Raw genomic sequence first — 22,320 nt, 5'->3', positions numbered from 1 at the left:
TTTGAGTTCGAAAATGTTGGAATAATTTTGGAAAAATACAAACCAGAATTCGTAAGTAAGATTAACTCCAAGAGTGGAGAAACACTCACCTGGTCTACATAACCACCTTCTTTCAATGGAAACTCTCGAAGCGAAATCACCTCGTTCAGTGTGTACTTGACATAAGGTTTCAAGAGCTGAAAAGCAAGAACAGAAAAAATTCAAATTACCAAACAAGAACAAAAATAGCAATTTAATGAGGGCAACTTCTGTTTCCGGTTCTTGAAAGACTGTGGGGGTTCTTCTTCAAGGTCTCTGCCGACTTTCTCAAAGAAAGGTATTCCGGTCGTTTTTGATGCATTTTTACTGTTATTTTGTTTCCTCCACCACCGAAGGTGAAGGAAGTTATGTTTCACCCCTCTCTGTCTGTTTGTCACAGGCAAAAGTGAAGATTTTTCTCGTATATTGGTCAGTCGATTTTATTTTGTCTGTCTGTCTGTTTATCGCCTGCAGGTCAGAATTTTCAACAGATCTTTATTTATTTATTTATTTTTGTGTACCTTGTCGAGGCTCGAATGAGAGCGAACACACAACGCACAGCAAGGGGGGGGGGGCGCATGGGGTATACAAGATGGACGTTTCAGGGACTTTCAGGAAGGAAAACAGAGAATTTGAAGGAGGTGGGTTTGGGGTGGATTAACGGGGGTAGGAAAGATCGAGAATTTGGATGGGGATGATAAGAGGTGGTGGGAAACAGCTGTTTTGAAGGCCTGGAGGGAAGAAAGGGATTGAACAGAGTGAGGGAGTTTATTCCAAAAGTGGGGAAAAAAAGAGGAAGGAATGCGTGAAGGTGGGCAGTGATTCGTGATTTTGGGAGTTTTACCAGAAGGGGGTTCATGGCAGATCTTGAGTGGCCTGCGGAAATGTGAAGGGGACAAATCGCAGACGCAGCAGGGGGAGCAAAACCGGAGAGGAGATGGTGGAAGACAGAAAGACCACCGACCTGTCTGCGGTGAGAGGGAGAGAGAAAGAGAAAGAGAAAGAGAAAGAGAAAGAGAGAGAGAGAGACCCAAGGACTCAGCGTCCTTGATCTCAGATACCAATGATCCAAAATGCCTTGGTTTCCACAGCATGAAGCCGAGAAAGGTGAGAGACAGGAGCACAAGCCCAGAGTGGAGAGCAGTACTCCATCAGGCTGCAGAAGAAAGCTTTGTATGTCGTCAGGAGCTCAGGTGTGCCGACGAAGGAATTTGCACGATGGAGGATTCCCAGTCGGCGACTGGCTTTGGGGCCAGGTTGGAAATTTGGCTTTCCCAGGAAATATCCTGGCAGATGGTGAGACCCAGAAGCCTGAAAGCTGAAAGGACTTCTTCCAGAGAATTGTTGAGAAAGTGGATGGAGGGGGTTTTCCAAACGGTCCTTTCGGGGAGACATCGGGAGAGTGCGATATTTGTCCGGATTGAAAGACATGTTCCCCGTGTTGGACCAGTTTGTGATTTTACCCAGATCTGCAGTGAGTGCAGAAGCTGCTGCTTGCAGGTCTGAGGGATGACAGATGGTATGGCAGAGGGTGGAGTCATCAGCAAAAAGATAAAGAGGATTTTCCAGAGAGTCGGACAGATCATTGATGAAAACCAGAAAAAGAACAGGGCCCAGAACGCCACCTTGAGGAACTCCAGCCTGGACAGGAAGAGGGGATGAGAGAACTCCACTTCGGGCCACACATTGATTGTGACAGGAGAGGAAGTCTGCGAGCCGTGAGTGGAGATGGCCTTGAATACCATAGGAAGAGAGTTTGGTGAGTAGTGCAGGGTGCTAGACTGTGTCAAAAACACATGATATGTCTTGGGATATGGCTCTGATTTCATGTCAGGCATTGAGGACTTCCATCAATTGTTGGGAGAGTATAAGCAGCATCTGCAGGGTAGAGTGACCTGGTCTGAAACCAAATTGATGATCGGAAATCAAGCCATTGGAGAAGAGGAAGGATTTAATGTCTGAAGCGTTGACGGATTCCATAACCTTGCTGATGAGTTGGAGAAGGCCGATTGGTCTGTAGTTGCAGGGATCTGTTTTTGCACCTTTGTTATGCAGAGCAGTCATGTTTGCTGATTTCCAACCAGATTGCAGATGACCTTGAGCCAATGAGAGGGTGAATAGAACAGAGAGAGGGTGAGTAAGAACAGAGGAGCAGATTTTTAGGTCACGTGGGCTGATGCCGTCTGGACCAGTTGCAGAATCTGAGTCGAGGTTTAACAGCAAGCTCTCCACCTTGTCAGGAGAAAAGGACATAGAGTCCAGGAACAGTTGGGTGCGACTGCGTAAGGTGGGTCCAGAAATCAATGGGTTTTGGACACAAGATTTCGATGCAAACACCGAGTTTAGGCATTCAGCCTTTTCACGTGCGGTATCAGCAGTGCGGTCATTTGAGGTAAAGAGGGGATAATTGGGGAACAAACACCAGAAACAGATTTGATTTGACGACACCAGGATTTGGAGGGGGAGAGAGGTTTGAAAGTTCAGACTTGAGCTTAGAAAAGTGTTGTTTTCTGGCTCTCCTGAGGGGAGACACACACTTGCTCCGAGCTTTATGGAAGGAACTGAGATTACCCTCAGTTGGGTTTGCTTTCCATGAGGCAAAGACAAGTTGTTTCAGGACAACTGCCTCACCACAAGCTTCAGTGAACCATGGGCGGGAGGAAGGGTAGGACAACTGAAGACAAGAGGGGATAAATCTGTGCATGAGGGAGAGCAAGTTTCTTTGAAAGAATTCCCAGGATGAGTTGCTGTTGGAGAAAGTCGCGATAGGAGACCAGTCTCTGAGTTTGATGGCTGCTTGGAGACCCTGCCAGTCGGCTTGAGTGAAATGCCAGACGAGACGGCACTGAGGTGGTTCTCTGATAACAGCTCGAGAGATGTCCACTTTGACAAGCACGTGGTCAGAAGAACCGATTGAAGCAGAGAAAGAACAACAGATATTTTCAGGGAAATTTGTCAAAATCTGATCCAGAAGAGATAAAGTCCACTTGGTTGAGATCCGGGTTGGGAAATTGACCGATTGAGTCAGTCCCAATGAGTCTCAGAAAGCTTTTGCTGAAGTGCCATGACAGGTTGGAGAGGTAACAGGCCAAGCCAACTGGCATGATGACAAATGAAGTCACCACATATGAGGAAGAGAGAGTTTGGATGAGAAGATAGAAGTTGGTCCGTGTTTTCGGAAAGTGAGGTGTAAATGGAGTCATCACTGTTTGGTGGACGGTACAGCACACATATAAACATGAGGTGAGAGTGGAAGGGAAGCCGTCACCAGTGGTATTCCTCGGGGTGTGTGGGAGTGAGGGCAGTGCCTGGAGAGTGAGGAATGGAGTCTTTGATGAAGAGAGCAACTCCTTCACCAGGACGAGGCTCAGGTCTGGCATACCGGTGGAGGGAGTAACCAGGGAGAGATACTTGAGAGTCAGTGACATCTTGAGGAAGGAAAGTTTCTGTTTGGCAGATTATGTCTGGTTTGTCAGTGGCAACCTGTTTGGAAAGATCTGTAAGGTTTGAGCAAAGGCCCCAGATAGTTGAGGTCCACACTGTTAATGAAGACAGAGGGGAAGTGGCTTTGGATGCAGGGGATGGGAGGGGAGGAGGAAGGTGGGACAAGGGAGGAGTAGGGTGGGGGGGGCAAGGGGGGGAGGTAAGGAGAGTTGTTGAAAGGGTGTGGGGGATTGCAGAATCGCTTGGGGAGGGGGCCGTATGAGGAGGAGAAAAGGCTCTGCGGTGCTGGGGGAGAGAGGGAAACAAGAGAGGGGGCAGAAGGCAGTTGAGGATTTGAGGAGGTGGAGTGATGAGATGGAGGTGAGAATGCAGGGGAAGGAGGCAGCTTTGTGGATGAGAGGGGGAGGCAACTTTGAGAATGGTGAGTGAGGAGGGTGAATGGTCGGAGAAGGGTGAGTCGGGAGAGTTGAGGGAGAAAGGTGAGGGGGGAGTTTTTGAGAAAGGTGAGAGGGAAGCTTGGAGGGAGCAGAGTGTGATGGTTGCTTTGAGAGGGAGGGGTGTGGGGGTGAGTTGGCACCGAAGTTGGAAAAAAGGAATGGTTGATGGAAAGCGAATATTCATTGCAAACTGGGTTTTTTTTAATTTTAAGGTGAAAGATGCAATGAAAGATGTTTCTTGATGGATGCTATGAAGGCGACTTAAGAGAATGGAGAGAAGCAACGCTGTGACAGTTGGATTTTTTAGGCAAGGTCTGAATGAAAGGTCGAATTGAGAGCAGTCTGTTGAAATAGAAGAAGAGTCGTGAATTATGATACAGTAAAGAAAACCACATGTGTGAAAGAGGAAGATGAAGCATTATAAGAGATCGTTATTAGTATAATTATTATTATTATTATTGTTTGAGAGAGTTTTCATCAGATTAGGTAATGGAAGTGTTGTCGAAAAAATCGTGAGATGAATGGGGAATTTGGATCGGTAAACGCAGGGGATGGAAACAGATCACGTGGTTATGGGAAAGCACGTGGCTGTGGGAGATGTAAAACCTCACCACATGGAAGAGTTTGTCAGAAGGAAGAATCCTCTTGTTTTTGAGGCCAAAAGGTCAACATAGGCCAAAGGTCAACAACCTGGGTGAGATTTCTAAATTCCTCAATTTTCATCTGATTGACTTGAAATTTGAAGAGGATTTATATTTCCGGTCACTGAATTCAACTAGCCAATTATTTTTGAGGTCAACATGGACCAAAAGGTCAACAACTAAGGTGGTATCTCTAAAATCATCAATTTTCATCTCATTGACTTGAAATTTGAAGAGGATTTGCATATCAGGTCACTGAATTCAACCACCAATTATTTTTGAGGTTCCCTTCGTGATACAGCTTTTCTGGCTGCTGGTTGCATCATTGGTTGGGGGTGCGGCAATGTTGCTGATGCAGTGCCCCTATGACCAGTCCACTGGTGCTCATTTTGCCGACCTCAGAAGGATGACAGACTGAGTCAACCCCTTGGTGTAAATGCAGCAGCTTACGGAGCTCGACATCAGGACCCTAGGATCACAAGCCACCACCCAAACCGTGAAGCCAACACCAAGCTATTTTTGAGGTCAACATCGGCTGAATTTCGAAAATTGTCAATTTTCATCCGATTCACTTGAAATTTGAAAAGGAGTTGCATATTTGTTCACTGAATTCAACCAGACAATTATTTTTGAGGTCAACATCGAGAAAAACGTCAACATAGGCCCAAGGTCAACAACTAAAGTGTCATTTCAAAAATCCTCAATTTTCATCCCATTGACTTGAAATTTGAAGAGGATTTACATTTCAGGTCAATGAATTCAACCAGCCAATTATTTTTGAGTTCAACATGGACCGAAAGGTCAATGTAGGATGGATTTCTAAAATTGTCAATTTTGATCGGATTGACTTGAAATTTGAAGAGGAGTTGCAAATTTAGTCATTGAATTTAACCAGCAATTATTTTTGAGGTCATGGATTTTGCAAGTATCATGCTCTGCATGACATCTTCTTCTTCTTCTTTGTTTTTGTGTGCAGGATATCTCAAAAAGTTGTGGACGGATCCGGATGAAATTTTGTGGACGGGTTTGGTGTGTGACGAAGATGAATGGATTAGATTTTTGTGAAGCTCTGGATCCGGATCTGATTATTTTTTCAGTGATTCTTTACCATTGAGAGATAGTGAGGGCTAAACCGATATATAGCATGGTATCTCAAAACGTTGTGGACAAGTTGGGTGTGTGACCATGACAAATTGATTCCATTTTGGTAAAGATCCGAATCTGGATCCAACTCCTGCAGTTTATTTTCGACCCGAGTTTTTCAAAAACCTGAGTTATTTTCGACCTTTCTTTCATCCCCTATCAAAAAATTCCATCTGTTACAACGCTTCCTTCTTTCATTCTCTCAATTCTTCTGAACTCTGTCCATCCTCCAATGTATTTAAACGAATCTCTGACCTACAAATTTTTAAAATCAAACTTTGCAATGCATGTCCCTCTTTCAAACGACTTTTTTTTAACATCAGTGCAAATTCATCCCACCACCTTAAATCTACCTCCTCCAAACTCCTCCACTGTTATACCCCCTCCTTACTCCTCCTCTCTTCACTTCCCTCCATTGCCCTCTACTTTAATAACAGCTCCCCCTCCGGTACCCCAAACTGCATGGTTTTCAAACATCCGTGGATTCCGTTCCAACCTCACAAGTATCTCACTCATTCAGTCCACTCATAATCTCAAACATGCTCTCTCCTTCCTCTCATCACACCTCCCCCCTCTTCCGATCCCATCAAATCTCATCACACAAACCTCTTCCCATCCACCCAATTTTTGTTCCTCACTAATCCCTTCCCCCCTTCTCCCTCCTTCCCCATGACCATGCCTGCTCTCATGGTCAACGCTTCCCTCCCATCCGTCCATCTCAATTCAGCCACCTCCTCCCTCTTCAAGGCAAACATCACTCTCTTTTCCCCCCACCTTTCTCAAAAGTCCCCCCCCCACACCTTTCTCCCTCAATTCAGTCCCCTCACCCTTCTCCTTCAATTAACCCCCTCATCCTTCTCCCTCAATTCTCCCTTCTCACCCTTCTCCCTCAATTATCCCCTCTCACCCTTCTCCTCCAAATATCCCCCTTCACCCCTCCCCTACAAATCTCTCCCCTCACCCCTCCCTTTCTAATCTTCCCCATCACTCCCCCTTCTTAAAGCTTACCCCTCTCTTCCCAACCCATCAAATCTTGTGCCTCCCCTGCCCACTCCCTTCTTCAGCATACCATGACCAAATCTCATCCTTCCCCTCTCTCCACCTCTCCCTTCTCCCCAATGGCTGTGTCTGCTCTCATCATCTGCCCTCCCCCTCAAAGCCTTCTCCCTCTAAAACCAGCCACCTTCATTCTCTTCAAAGCAAATTTATCTCTCTTCCCCCTCCAAGCTTCCCCTCACCCTTCTCAAAAGCTCCCTCTGACCTTTCGCTCCTCAAATCTCCCCCTCGCCTTCAAATCTCCCCCCTCTCTCCCCTTCCTCAAAGCCACAAATCTGCCTCCTTTCCCCCACCCTCCCTCTTCCAACTCATTCCCCCACCTCCTCCAATCTCCTACTTCCCTTTGCCCCCTCTCATATTACTCCCCACTGTGACTCATCCCTTCACCATCGAGCCCTTTTTCTTCCTCCATATCTGACCCTCTCCCCTTGCTCTTCTGCAATCTCCGACACAGTATCAACCACTCTCCCGACCTCCAACTCTCCTCGATCTCCTCCCCAACCCTTCCATGCACCCAAAGCCTCCTCCTATCCCTCTTCCTTAACAGTGTGGATCTCAAACATTCGAGGCCTTCACTCTAACCTGACTGATCTCTCCATATGGGTTGCCACTGACAAACCAGACATAATCTGCTTAACAGAAACTTTCTTCCTTCAAGACATCTCTGACACCTTGGTTTCCCTCCCTGATTACTCCCTCCTCTGGTGTGTTAGACCCAAGCCTCGTTCTGGAGGCAGAGTTGCTCTCTTTATCAAAAACTCTATTCCTCACTCTCTATGTTCTGCCCTCACTCCTCCACACCCACAGGAAACCTCTGGCTATGGCTTCCCCTCCGCTCCCACCTCTTGTTTATATATGTGTTGTACCGTCCACCAAACGGTGATGACTTCATTTACATCTCACTCGCTGAAAACATGGACCAACTTCTATCCACTCATCCAAACTCTCTCTTTGACATATGTGGTGACTTCAGTAGCCATCATGCCTGTTGGCTGGGTGTGGGTACCTCTTTCTGCGACTCATTATGACTGACACAATCTGTCAACCTCCCGACCAGGTTCTCTGCCAATGTAACTCCATCCCTTCTGGATTTGATTTTGACCAATTTCCCAGAAAATGTCTGCTGTTCTTATTCTGTTTCAATCGGTTCATCTGACCATATTCTTGTGAAAGTGGTCATCTTTGGCCATTATTGGAGAACCATCTCAGCACCAAGTTGTCATTTCGCTCAGGCCGACTGGCAGGAACTTCAAGCAGCCATCAAACGTCCAGACTGGTCTCCCATTTCTACTCTCTCTGACATCAACTCATCCTCGGAATGATTTCAAAGAAACTTGCTCTCTATCATGCACAGATTTATCCCATCTCGTATTCCGGTGTCCAACCCTTCCTCCCACCCATGGTACACTGAAGCTTGTGGTGAGACAGTTGTCATGAAACAACTTGCATTCGCCTCATGGAAGGCAAATTCCACTGAAGACAATCTCATTTCCTTCCAGAAAGCTCAGAACAAGTGTGTGTCTACCCTCAGGAGAGCCTGGAAAGAACGTTTTTCCAATCTTAAATCTGAACTCTCAAACCCATCTCCCTCCTCCAAATCCTGGCGGCATCCAGTTAAGTCCATTTCTGGTGTATGTTTCCCCTGCATCCCTTCCCTTACCTCAAATGGCTGCACAGCTGACACGGCACATGAAAAGGCGGAATGCCTAAACTCGGTTTCCTTCTTAATCTTGCATCCCAAACCCATCACTTTCTGCATCCACTTTACCCAGTCACTCCCAGGTGTTCCTGGACTGGCTCCTCGCCCTGCTCACCAAACTCTCTTCCTATGGTGTCCAAGGCAATCTCAACTCATGGCTCACAGACTTCCTCTCCTGTCGCAGCCAACATGTGGCCCTTAATTTAATAGAGTTTTCTAATCCCCTCTTCCTGTCCAGGCTGGAGTTCCTCAAGGTAGCGTTCTGGACCCTGTTCTTTTTCTGGTTTTCATCAATGATCTCTCCGACTCTCTGGAAAATCCTATTTATCTCTTTGCTGATGACTCCACCCTCTGCCATACCATCTGTCATCCCTCAGAATGGCAAGCAGCAGCTTCTTCGCTCTCTGCAGATCTGGATAAAATCACAAACTGGTCCAACATGTGGAACATGTCTTTCAATCCTGACAAATCTCACACTCTCACGATGTTTCTCCAAAAGGACCATCTGGAACTCCCTGCCCCATCCCCCCATCTACTTTCTCAACAATCCTCTTGAAGAAGTCCTTTCATTCAAGCTTCTGGGTCTCACTATCTCCTATGATCTTTCCTGGGAAAGCCACATTTCCAACCAGGCCTCCAAAGCCAGTCATTGACTGGGAATCCTCCATCATGCAATGTCCTTCCTCGGCTCACCTGAGCTCCTGGCCACATACAAAGCTTTCATCTGCAGCCTGATGGAATACTGCCCTCCACTCTGGGCTGCTGCTCCTGCCTCACACCTGTCTTGGATTCATGTTGTGGAAACCAAGCAATTTAAGATCATTAGTATCTCCTGTGATGAAGCTGAGCCTTTGGGTCTTTTCCTCTCTCACCACAGGCAGGTCGGTGGTCTTTCTCTCTTCTGCCGACTCCTCTCCAGCATCGCCCCCTTCTCTGTCTGTGATCAGTTCCCGCACCCATATTTTCGCAGGGCGCCAAGGTCCGCCACAACCCCCTTCTGGTGAAACGACCAAAATCAAAAATCACTGCTCACCTTAATTCTTTCATTCCTCTTTTTCTCCACCTTTGGAACAAACTCACACACTCTCTTCAATCCCACTCTTCCCTTTAGGTCTACAAAACAGCTGTTCACCACCATCTCTTATCTTTCCCCATCCAAAACCACGATCATTTCTATCCCCGTTAATCCACCCCAAATCCACCTCCTTCAAATTCCCTGCTTTCCTTCATGAAAATCCCTGAAGTGTCCATGTTGTTTACTCTGTGTACCCTGCCCCATCCCTCTCCCTTCCACCGATCTCCTCATGTCTCTGTTCCCAACTGTTTTTTTCCTTCCCACTCCTGCTCCTCTTGTCTCCTGCTCCCTTTGTTATATATTCTGTGTGGTAGCTCTTCTATGAGCCTGACATTGTACACAAAAAAAATGCTGCTATTTTATCAGACTCTCACACTCCAGCTCCGTTTCGGTCCAACAATAACTTATTTTGATTCTGGTTATTTAATATGGATAATCACCAAGTCATGTTTTTCTTTGCTCTATATTTGTTATCTTTTGATTTATATGACAATATTCCGTCCTGTTTCCATATTTCTGATGAGTCCATAATCAGTATGAAAACCTTCTTATCATTCTTCAACTTTATCATGTGAGATGATTTCTGTATTCATTCTGAAAATGATACATCATGGTAAGTACTTGATAAATATTTGATCGCTGTTTATTAAATGTTCGTTTGAAATACACATACCTTGTACAATGGATGACCTGTGGGTAAACACCTCATCAAGGCCACAGAGAACACCTCAGTTGTGCAAGTCAAATACACGTACATTAACGCCCAATGTATCTTGGTGTTTGCATACTGTATCCACATCTTGGCGAGTAGCCAATCTGTTTCTGAATCACTGGGAAGAAATATTGGGTTGTCTTCACTTGGTTCTTGATTCAGCTAGGGAGGGAAACATTAAAATGGACAGGGGAGATGCATGAAGTAAAGAGAAATCAAAAATGCTTTGCTTTATCATTCACAGTCACAATCACAACCTCAAAATAGAAGGGCACTTGGTCGAGTGCTGACCTGCACCACGTTTGAGCGGATATGGTCTCGTGGATCAGGCATGATCCACGAGAACATATCGGGCCAAATACATTTTTAAAATGTCATGCTATATATCGTTTTTGGCCCGATCTATCAATGGTGAAGAATCACTTAAAAATTATCGGATCCGCATCCGGATTCGGATCTTCACCAAAATTGAATCAATTCCTCCTTGTCAAACACCCAACCTGCCCACCAAATTTCATCTGGATCCGTCCCCAACTTTTTGATAAGTCTTGCACACAGAAAAACAGACAAACAAATAAGAAGACGTCGTGCAAAACACGACTCTTGCAAAATCCATAAAACAAATTTGAGCTCAAAAATAATTGGTGGTTGAATTCAATGACCAAATATGCAACTCCTCTTCAAATTTCAAGTGAATCAGATGAAAATTGACAATTTTAGAAATACCACCTGAGTTGTTGACCTTTGGTTTATGTTGACCTTTTTACCTCAAAAAGAAGAGGCTTCTTCCTTTTGACAAACTCTACCATGTGGTGAAGTTTCGTGAAGATCGGTTTAAAATTGTGATCTGTCGGCGATACTGACAGACAGACAGACAGACAGAAACAGACAAATCGGCTGACCAATATCTATATACGACTAAAACTCTCATCTTGGATGTATGTGCCCCAAATAAAGCCAAAATGGGACATGATAGTGCAAAAAATTTAGTGCCACCTTCCTCACCATTCTCCTGCGGTGTGCAGTATCAAGTTTCGTTCAAATCGGGCAACGAAAAAAATTATTAAAAAATCAATTCCCGATTCAGTCAATTACTCTTTGGGAGAATTTGATCAATGCAAACTACCTCAGCGGTAAAGTTCGCTGGAGATATCTTTTTTTTCTTGAAATGATGTTTTCCCATCATCCGCTGTCACAACAGGAACCCAACGGGTTCACGGGGTCATCTAGTACTTAATAAATCTTTGATTTTGCAAGTAACAAAGACAGAGAGGGGTGAAAACATAACCTACCTCGGTGGTGGAGGTAATGACAGTATGAAGCCGACATGAGCAAGATGGGAGAAGAAGAGAGGACATGTTATCAGAAAGTCGATAGATTTCCTATGTCGGGATGACCTGGACATTCCACAGGTTTACTACATGTATGTTTACTAAAATTACCACAGTTTACAACGCTACAAATCCGAAAAAAATGAACCAAGATGCAAATCTTTCAGCCTGTAATGTACCTTCCTGACGTCTGTGGAGGATTTCACATCCAATAGCATTGATTAAACTTTTGCACAACATCGGTAAAGCTTAAAATACATAATTGACTGACCCAACATAGCTCTTTTGTTATAAAGCCTTTGGCGATACCAGCGGAGAAAGCTTATTGTTGTTGTCAGTTTTATTTCTACAATTTGTGCCCCCCCAGCTTTTCATGGTACCACAGAGTTCTTAGACTCTAAGGAGTTCTAAACCATTTACAAAAACAAATTTCTTTAAGCATGCGCAACACTCCCAATTTCCAAACTGCATCAATTTTCGAGCTGCATCTTGGAGCCAGCAGGGACTTTTGGAATGAAATGTTGCATTAATAATGCAAATAGAAAGTATGCGGGGTTAACATTATTTTGACCTTGACCTAATTTTCAGGTCATAACCCCATTATAGAATTTTTTACATTTTTCACCAAAACTCGACAAAGATCTGTCTGATCAGAACAAAATTGCCCTCTATAGATAACTGAGAGCAAGGTGCATTTACGCTTAATTTAGATCATACCCCTCCGGGTTAAAGGTCAAGGTCAAATCTTCTTCTTCTTCTTCTTCTTTCGGCTGCTCCCGTTTGGGGTCGCCACAGCGGATCATCCGTATGATCCGCATAGTGATTTGGCACATGTTTTTATGCCGGATGCCCTTCCTGATGCAACCCTGGTCACCTCTTACGACACAGGGATATGGTACACCTATTTTAACCGGGGTATACACCGGCACAGTACACTGGTACTCATTTCGCCGACCTCAGAAGGATGACAGGCTGAGTTAACCCCTGGTGTATTCATTCAGTGGCCCAACGGGGCTTGAACTCAGGACCTTTTGGATCCCAAGCCGCAGCCCTAACCACTGCGCCAACACCAGGCTAAAGGTCAAAGGTCAAGGTCAAATGGTGGTCTGAATTTTTTTTTTTATCTCAATTTTGTCAATGTGGAATCTCAGACCACTTGGCCTTCCAAGTTGTCCTTGCATCATAATAGTGGACCTGCACTGAAGTTGTGCATCTGATATTTGTTTTGTGTCCTTGACCTACTTTTTTCGAATTGTGACCTCATTAACAAAAAACACCTTTGTGATCATAACTTGAATAATTTTCCTCTGATTTTCACGAAGTTGAGCTTTATGGATAGATTGCCGATGGGGACACATTTTTGTTACTTTCACTCTATCCTTAAATGTTGAAGATAAATGTCATATGGTAGTCCGAAAAAAACTATGGCCATCATTAGATCACGGGCTAAGGCTAAGTCACGGGCCATTGCAAAGGGTAAGCCTCCCCCAGTCATGGGAGACAACATCAAAATGGCATGCAAACAAAGCCAAAAAACTTTATCACAACACTCGATCACAACTCATGCCTGCACACCCACAAGTCACGCAACTTGCTGGCCAACACACTCTCCCAAAACACCACCCTGGGAGCCCCAAAAATGAGGGGCAGGATTATGGTGTTCCCAGAAAGATGGGACAATTGCTCCTGTATTTTACCAGGAGGAGCAGAAAGTGCCTGATCACATGAACGCCTGGAACAATATTGCTGAACTATTTTGCAAGAGGTTTCGAAAATGCATCATATCCTTGGACTGCCAGCTGTCAGCGTTACGTAGGATAGTGATCGTGCTTTGCAGTGGACTACCACTAAATAATATGATTGATAATTCTCAGCAATTAAATTAATTTAAATAATATAGCTTACCATACATGGGCGTGGTCACTTTTTGGGACCTTTTGGTGTGCCACAGCGACTTCCATTTTGATTGCGAGCGTCATGATCTATGTTTAATTTGAATGTCGTCTTTTAGTTTGATTTGAGCCTCGATTCCTTCTTTAATTTGCAACTTGCCTTTTATCTCCAGATACTAATCTTCCACCCGAAATCATCAAAAGGAAGAATATGTTTTATGTTTGCTGGTGGTCTTTGGAGGTGGAGGGGTGTTGGGTTGGGGGGGGGGGGACGCAAATTCTCTCTGTAAATGTGTATTGTGGAGCACCACCTCCAGGTGGGAGTGTGTATTACAAGTCACCACCCTTTATAGTTCTGTATTCCTGTCCCCACACTTTCCAGTGTAATGAGGTGTTTTGAATTATAAGCAGGAGGGATGTTTTTTTTCTTCATGCACATAACACTGGTCATTTTATGTTTTTTATTTTCAGGAGTGATTGACGCAACTGTCAGTTGCCAATACACTGCCAAAATAAAGGGATGTGAGTAGGGAAAGAATACTGGTTCTGGCTCACTTTTCCCCATGTAAATGAATGGGGGATTTTCAGCCATGAAATTTTTCTTTTTTTTTTCCCTAAAAAAATAAATCCCCTTTTTAGCCCAAGGTATATTTATTTGTCTCCCCTTTTAACCTGGAGCCTGGTGTTGGCTTAGTGGTTAGGGTGGCGGCTTGGGATCCCAGGGTCCTGAGTTCAAATCCCGTTGGCTGCTGAATTAACACCAGGGGGTTGACTCAGCCTGCCATCCTTCCGAGGTTGGCGAAATGAGTGCCAGTGTACTGGTCCCGGTGTATGCCCCGGTTAGAATAGGTGTACCATATCCCTGTGTGTCGTAAGAGGCGACCAGGGTTGGTGTCAGGAAGGGCATCCGGCCATAAAACATTGCCTCAAGAAAAAGCCAAACCCCTGCACAGCAGGGAAAAATGGCTGTAAAAACAGTCATTCTTTTATTTCCCCTTTTAACCTAGGGGCTCTCTATTCAAATAGCCCATACAACAAGATAAAGATTTGTTAAAGGTGATTCTAAAGAAATATCTGAAACGCCTAAGCCCCGGGGCACTCTCTATTCAAATAACCCATACAACAAGATAAAGATTTGTTAAAGGTGATTCGAAAGAAATATCTGAAACGTCTAAGCCTCGGGGCACTCTTTATCAAATAACCAATGCATATTGTTTAGCTCACTCATTGAACCTATAAACATTTGTTCATTCTCAAATTCCTTCAATAGTTTAATTTTCTTTGCACAATAATCCCCATCTAAAATATTGAAAAACAAAACATTTGAATCTTTATATTTTTTAAGATACCCCTTTTGTGCCATTACGAAATGATAAACTTCTCTTAATGATCTCATCTGGCCACCGCCCGAGTTGCAAATCATTTTTGTACATAAACCATGCCATAAAAAAGTTTTGTTTCAAATGTTTTCAGTTCATGCCGTGAAAATGAGGAAGTGTTTTTTTTTGACACGGCCGTGCTGTGTGAATGAGGAAGTGGTTTTGGACTGTCATGCTGTGAAAAAATAGGAACTATTCTGTGAGACAAGGTCTCGTGTTTATATTTTATCTCAGAACACGAACTGAAAACATTTGAATCAAAACTTTTATGGCGTGGTTTATGTACAAAAATGATTTGCAACTCGGGCGGTGGCCAGATGAGATCATTAAGAGAAGCTTGTCATTTCCTGTGCCCACACCCAATGATTAAGCAATCTCCTCATCGTTGCTTTATAAGCGGTTCGCCAGACAAAGTTTCTGCCAGACGGGATTTTCATTTTTACAACTGAGGCATGGACGATCTTTCTTCCGATGAAGCCAACAGCCCACTACAGAGTTGGTAAGTTTGTGTATGCTTTTCTCTTTGAACGATGAAGCAAATGATTATTAATTAAATCATGATAATTCTGATATATATATATATATATATATATATATATATATATATATATATATATATATATTTTTTTTTTTCCCTGACAGGGCATTGGAAGAAATTGAGTTTACATATCACGACGTGGTTCATGAAATTAATACTCTTATTGAAGAGATCAATGATTTTAGAAGAGAATTGAAAGACATTTACAATGAGTGGCATGAAGTCTTATCACGTCCTCTCATCTCGAAGGAATTAAACCAATGGTGAGACACGTGTGTGTGCCTCTCTCTCTGTCTGTCTTTCTACCTACCTCTCTCTGCTCTTATTGAAGAGGCCAATGATTTATAATGACTGGTCTCTGATCTCGAATGAATTAAACCAATGGTGAGGGACGTGTGTGTGTGTGTCTATGTGTGTGTGTATGTGTGTGTGTGTGCGTGTGTGTGTGTGTGTGTGTGTGTGTGTGTTGCTTTCCCTGTCTGTCTCTTCATCTATACCCTTGACTTATTATTTTTTTTTTTTTCAGCACTATCGCACAACATCAGCTGTTGAAGCAATCTTGTACAACACATGATTTTCTGGAGGTAAATATTTCTGAATTATTATTAATATCACTCGTACAACACATGATTTTCTGGAGGTAAATATTTCTGAATTATTATTAATATCACTCTCTCTTTAGAATGTCGCCTTATGTTGGTTGCATCATTAGTTTGGACGTGGTTTTGTCAGTACACTGGAATTCATTTTATTGACCTTGAAAGGATGACAGGCTCCTGGTGTGTTAATTCAGTGGTCAACGAGGCTTATTTATATTACCATGTAATTATCTTTATAGAACCTAATTATTATCCACTTTTTGTTTCAAAACAGAATATGGTGTCTGAGTTTCCAAATCACAAGACATCTGAAGAAGATTGCTGGGAAAGATTATACATTCTCGCAAATGAATATTTAATATTTTCAATATTAATAAATTATATTTGTTTTGTTTACAATTACTTGATTCTGAATTACAAGAAAAGAATAAAAGAGATGTAAAGGGTGGGGGGTTGGGGGGAGGAGGGGGGGTAGGTGCGCTCCCCCAATGACCCATCACCCCTCATCCCATCCCTCCCCTCCCCATGTGTGTGTGTGGGGAAGGGTGGGGGTGGGATGAGGGAGGTGGTGGGTCAAAGGTGGGGGCGCACAGGGGGGGGATGAGGGGGATGGGGCTTGTGTTGGCGGGGCCTGTGTGGGCGGGGCTTCGGTGGGGGCTTGTGTGGGTGGGGTGTGTGTGGGAGGGGCTTGTGTGGGCGGGGTGTGTGTGGGTGGGGCTTGTGTGGGTGGGGCTTGTGTGGGCGGGGTTTATGTGGGTGGAGCTTGTGTGGGAGGGGTTTATGTGGACAGGGTTTATGTGTGTGGAGTTTTTGTGTGGAGCTTGTGTAGGCAGGGCTTATGTGGGAGGGGTTTATGTGGGCAGCGTTTATATGCGCAGGGGTTTATGTGGGTGGAGCTTGTGTGGGAGGGGTGAATGTGGATGAGGCTTATGTGGATGAGGTTTGTGTGGATAAATGGATGGGTGGAGAGATGGGGGATGGGTGGATGAGTGGAGCTTGTGTGGATGGGTGGATAATTTTTTAATTAAATAAACATGTTGTGTGTGTGGGGAACTAATTAACTAATCACTAATTATGTGAATATGATGAATATGGGTGGAGCTTGTGTGGGGTTTGTGTGTGTGGAGCTTGTGTGGAGTTTTTGTGTGGAGCTTGTGTGGAGCTTGTGTGGAGCTTGTGTGGGGTTTGTGTGGGGTTTGTGTGGGCGGGGCTTCGGTGGGAGGGGCGTGTGTGGGCGGAGTCAAAAAGGGGCGGAGTCAAGAATTTCAATTTATTGGAGCTTCTGGGGCGGTGTGTGGTTTTGATTGTGTGGGGTTTGTGTGGGCGGGGCTTGTGTGGGCGGGGGCTTGTGTGGGTGGAGCCAAAAAGCTGCGGAGTCAAAAAATTTCAATTTATCTTTGTCTTTTGTAATTCCTGTGAATAAAATGAACCTAAAATCTCTTCCCTTCCAAATCATATATCTTATAAGTCCAAGGAACCGTATCTATTACATCAACAATTTTAAAAAGCTCGTTGGTCCATCTTTTCGTATAACCTTTTTCAAAATGAGATTTCCACCTATATATTCTTACGATATCACCAACTTTGAACTTAGGTTTTCTGACATTAATCTCTTTTTCATATTTTAATTTTGTAAATGTTTCTGATGGTTTCATATTTGTTGCCGTGTGAATCGTGTCATTATACTTATCCACAATATCCTGAATAAAAGATGACCATTGTTGTGAACCGAGTTGTGTGAATTTTTTATATAGTCTCTCTTTTAAGGTACGATTAAAACGTTCAACAACAACTGCCTTCCCTTCATTAAAGGTACTGTATAATGTAATACTGTTATTTTTTAGAAAATTCATAAATGTCTTGTTATAAAACTCTCTACCCTCATCAGTCCACAATTTTTTAGGTTTTCTCTTACTTTTATTAAATATCTGTTGAAAAGCTAACATAAGAGTATTACCTGTTTTGTTTTTTAAAGGGACAACCCACACATATCTACTCCTCAAATCAATAACTGTTAAAGCATACTTGTACCCCTTATCATTATTGAGTTCAATCAAATCAGCAGACCAGATATAATCTACTTCCTTGGAATAAACTTTCCTTCTCTGAAACTTTGTGAATATTGGTTTATGTAATTCATCAGCTAATTGCTCTTCAATCTTAATGACATCATTAGAGCTTACAAGTTTTTTGAATTTCCAAGTCCAAGTTTCAATTTAGCACTGATCATCTTCTTCACAATGAACCGATCAATTTTTTCTCTCAAGGTTGGATTTTGTATCAGAGACAAATTATACAACATTTCTCTATCGGCTTCATGCTTTTCTTCCAACGTTGTGGTATTCCCATAATCAATATCGTGTCTCATGCACACTTCATCAACTCTATTGATTGGTTTACTCCAGGATTTAGGATTGTCTGCCTCATCTAATCTTTTATCCAAGTTTGTGCCTGGACCACAGAAAGAATACCCTGGAAGATGTAATTCCCCTGGTATTCCAGTAGTTGTAAATTTACTTCCTGATAAAAACTTTTGTATATCTCCTCCGAGTTTGTGTTGGGAGATAAATTGATTTTTTTTTTTGAACCACACACCGAACATATACCTTTTTGTATAACCCTGTTATTTTTACTTTTAATATATGAAATATTTTTAGTATTAGTTTTCTTTTTACATTTGAGACAATAACTCATTTATTTATGAGAAAAATTCCTGCAGAGTGCAAAAACCTTTTTAGTTTCCAACATGCACATTTGAATCTTAATTTTTAAAACATAAAGAATCCTTAGAAATGCCTTCACTCTCTCCCCCATTTATTTAAGAAAAAAAAAAATGAAAAACTTGAATTAAAATACATGTCTTCTCGATGTCAATAGTCTTGTCGAAAGTATTGTAAATAGACTTATCAATTCTTTGTTTTCCTCCTCGGTGGGTTGAGTTATTTTCTGTAATACCCCTATTCTTTTTTGAATCTCACTGGTTTCCATATTTTGATATTTATTCATCCACTCTCTTTCCTCCCTCTCCTCCCTCTCTCTCTTCTCTCTTTCCTCCCTCTCTCTCTTCTCCCTTTCATCCCTCTCTCTCTTCTCTCTTTCCTCCTTCTCTTTCTTCTCCCTCTCCTCCTTCTCTCTCTTCTCCTTTTCCTCCTCTTCCCTCTCTTCTTCAACTCCTTCCTCATCCCTTACTATCCTTGAATCGCTTACACCCCATAGAATATTATACATATATTCATCAGGATTTCTTGTTATTCCTGTATCCAAAATAATTTTTTTACAACAGGAAACCAATAAAATTTCTTTTGAATTTCTAAAAGAGCCTTACCTTTTCTTAACTTTATAATTTTTTCATTATTTAACATTCTAATTAAATCTAAAGTTGTCGGTTTATCAACATCAGCATAATGCCAATCTTTTATTGAAAATACCTCATTCTTATGTTGTAGAACATATTTATTAAAATACCGAATACCCTTTTCTTGAAGGTATGCTTGAACACAGAAATGATAATTTTCTTGAAGCCTTCTTGCTGTCATTTATGTATTAGAAATATATGTTAGAATAATATTATGGCACGAAACACCTCCCCATCTTCCCATAGTTAAATCATTTTGTATTTCCTTACTTATTATATATAATCCTGTTTTTTCTGTTTTCATGAGATAAACAAGGGCAAAACCATTATTATATTTACCCTTATTAAATTATTTTATTTGTTGTTTACTAATCGTAGCCCCACAAAACTCATTCTCGATACCAAGTGGATAATATTCTTCCTTACGAGACTGATTTAATTGTTCCAGGTCTTCGAGGTTAATTTTAAATGACCAATTATACCCTAAATCATTCATATCATACCCCCATTGTTCTATTCTCATACAAACGATACGCCCTTCTTTATAAAAATTTATTTTAATTCGAACTGTGAATTCTGTATGACCTGGAGATAATATCAACACTTCTGTATCTTTGGAATACACAGCCGTTTTATTTAAGTATATATATTGTGATAAATCACTTAATCTCACCAAGTCATTCGCTTCAGTTGGGGTTGGATAATTTTTTAATTTATAAGCATTTTTCATGTTAATATTTTTGGTTATATTATATTTATGTCGTTCAGCCTGTGCCTTTGTGTAATAATTTGATAAATCAATATCCAGTTCTTGAGATACACCAAAGATAGAACCATCTTTACCAACATAAGTCATTTATATTAGATTAAAAATAATATCAAATTTTTTTTATTTTTGTTGAGTTGAAATAACACATATAGGCATAATTGACCACAACACTTGGAATTTAATTCTTGGACTTGAAATGTTTGATAAACACCATTCTGTAAGAATTTTATGACTTCAACAGGTGGCGGAAGACCAAAACTATCAAAATAATATTTGTCTTGACTATTAAAAATACAAACCCAATGAGAACCGTTCCCATTATTATCTTCTAAGTTCATAATAATATTCTTTGTATGTTTCGGCACATTTGTTAATTCATCTCTCATACAAATAACCACATTATGAATTTTTAATTTCTTACAATATTTGACAAGTTGTAAATTTGATGTTGTATTCTTTCCAAATTCTTTCAACCACTCATCAATGCTCATTTATTTATTAGAAAGATATAATCCATTACCTCTTTTCGTTAATTTTACACCTGCTTGTGCTATAGAAGAAAGCATATCTCCAACTAACAATCTCGCTTTATCAGGCAGACCTTCAAGTTTTTCAGCAAAATCTACAATTACACCACTTCCACTAATTTGTTTCTCCAACTCTTTGTTATGTCTTTCCAATTCTTTTTGAGCCTGGAGTTGAGCCTTCCTTTCGTTGGCAGTTTTCACCGCTGTTGAAATACCACCCGTCAATGCTCCAACCGCACTTAAACCAGCAAATAAAGGAATTAGAAATGGGAGAAATCCTCCACTCGTCTCTCTTATTGAATATTTTTTCAACATTGGTTTTGTCATTTTAATTTTAAGTGAGCCAGTGTCATTCAAGATTTTAACCTGTTCTCTTGTGAGAAAAACATCAATTCTTACTGCTCCTTTTCTCTGAATTGTATTAACGTTAATCGTACAAGGCTTTTGATTTTGAACACAAGATGATAGTTTATGAAGATTGATTTGATTAACATATACCCCAGTTGGTACTTTGCCACTCATTTATTTAACAAAAAATTATGTGAGACTAATCATCACACCATGATCTGTATTAATCTGCAATTCTGTTTCTTCCAAAAGCAAACAATATGTATCAACTTCTTCACTCTCTCCTCTTTCAATGTATAGGGAAGTATCCACTCGATTACACTTTATAGTTTCCTTTTGAGCGCTCAGGTCAAACGCATAGATTGTATACAAACTTTTAAATGCTGTCATATCCAAAATAGGTTCTTTATTTCCATTACTTTCACACACCTTTTGGTAAGACTTGTATGCTTCAGCAAAATCATTTTTTTCCCAATTAATTTCCAATCTATCTCGTGGGTAAAATGTTCCATCTAGAGAAACGCGAAGTTGTTTCACCTTAGCATTATCACTCAATGCATTATTCTTATCAGTCGCAGTATCACCATCTGGCTTTTTAAAAATGATCCACAGATATCGTGGCTTTCCTTCCAGAACACCCAAATTCCACGTGTAAGTAGTTTGATTGAGTTTAACGTGTTGACATCTTCTTTTGAGGTATGATACACTGAGTGGTTTCTTTGAGTTAAGTCTTCGATTCAACATCTCTTCTGTTTTAAGATTAGGAGTATATTCACTGATATACCAACTCATCTCCTCAATTACAAATTTATTCTGTTCACCAAAAGCACTACCAACACCAAAAAGCAATCGATTTTCATTATCATTCCTCTGTAGTTGAAATCTAATTTTAAGACCATACAGAACTTTATCATGATCACAAAATCCAAATATACCTTTAAGAGGAACTGCCACAGTAAAACTATTTTCTGCTTTTGTATCATCATCATACATTCCTTTCCTTTGAGTATATCCAGGGTCTGTGTTTGTTCCCGTTGACATATCAGGAATAAAACCTTCGGCAGACCCCTTTCCCATTCTATCACTGAATGTATAGAGTGTAAATTTTATCATTTCAGATACAGCAGAGACATAATCAACCGCTTCAACTTCTTGTGTCCCAATATACAAACGCACACTATCAAACATTTTCCAGAAGAAATCATTTACAAGTGTAGCGTTTGTATTATTCCCAGCTTTAGTGAATTTAAATTTACACAACAAGAAACTTTCGGAGAGATTCAAATAGGTTTGTTGATTATTTATTTCAAAACTTTTTGTACCATTCGTATTCCAGTCTGTTCCAGTTATTGCATTT

General features: G+C 41.6%; 1 protein-coding gene and 1 long non-coding RNA gene across 2 annotated transcripts in view; one reads left to right on the top strand and one right to left on the bottom strand.

Annotated features, from left to right (window-relative positions):
- LOC147029352 (polyunsaturated fatty acid 5-lipoxygenase-like) overlaps positions 1 to 22,320 on the bottom strand; it is a 184,645-nt gene that overhangs the window by 58,886 nt on the left and 103,439 nt on the right. Inside the window, exons 9-10 of the mRNA XM_085872352.1 lie at positions 10,187 to 10,387; positions 90 to 176 (exon numbers count right to left, since the gene is read on the bottom strand). Coding sequence (XP_085728478.1) covers positions 90 to 176; positions 10,187 to 10,387 — 288 coding nt within the window. The remainder of the gene's footprint in view (positions 1 to 89; positions 177 to 10,186; positions 10,388 to 22,320) is intronic.
- LOC147029353 (uncharacterized) lies at positions 14,435 to 16,401 on the top strand. Its single transcript, XR_015055873.1, has 3 exons — positions 14,435 to 15,326; positions 15,470 to 15,628; positions 15,892 to 16,401. It is a non-coding gene; the product is annotated as an uncharacterized LOC147029353 (long non-coding RNA).

The sequence above is a fragment of the Eptatretus burgeri genome, chromosome 3, assembly GCF_056783735.1.
Source record: "Eptatretus burgeri isolate ZD-2024b chromosome 3, Ebu_testis_v1, whole genome shotgun sequence".
Classification (NCBI taxonomy): Eukaryota; Metazoa; Chordata; class Myxini; order Myxiniformes; family Myxinidae; genus Eptatretus; species Eptatretus burgeri.
This window is presented reverse-complemented; position numbering and strand designations above follow the sequence as displayed.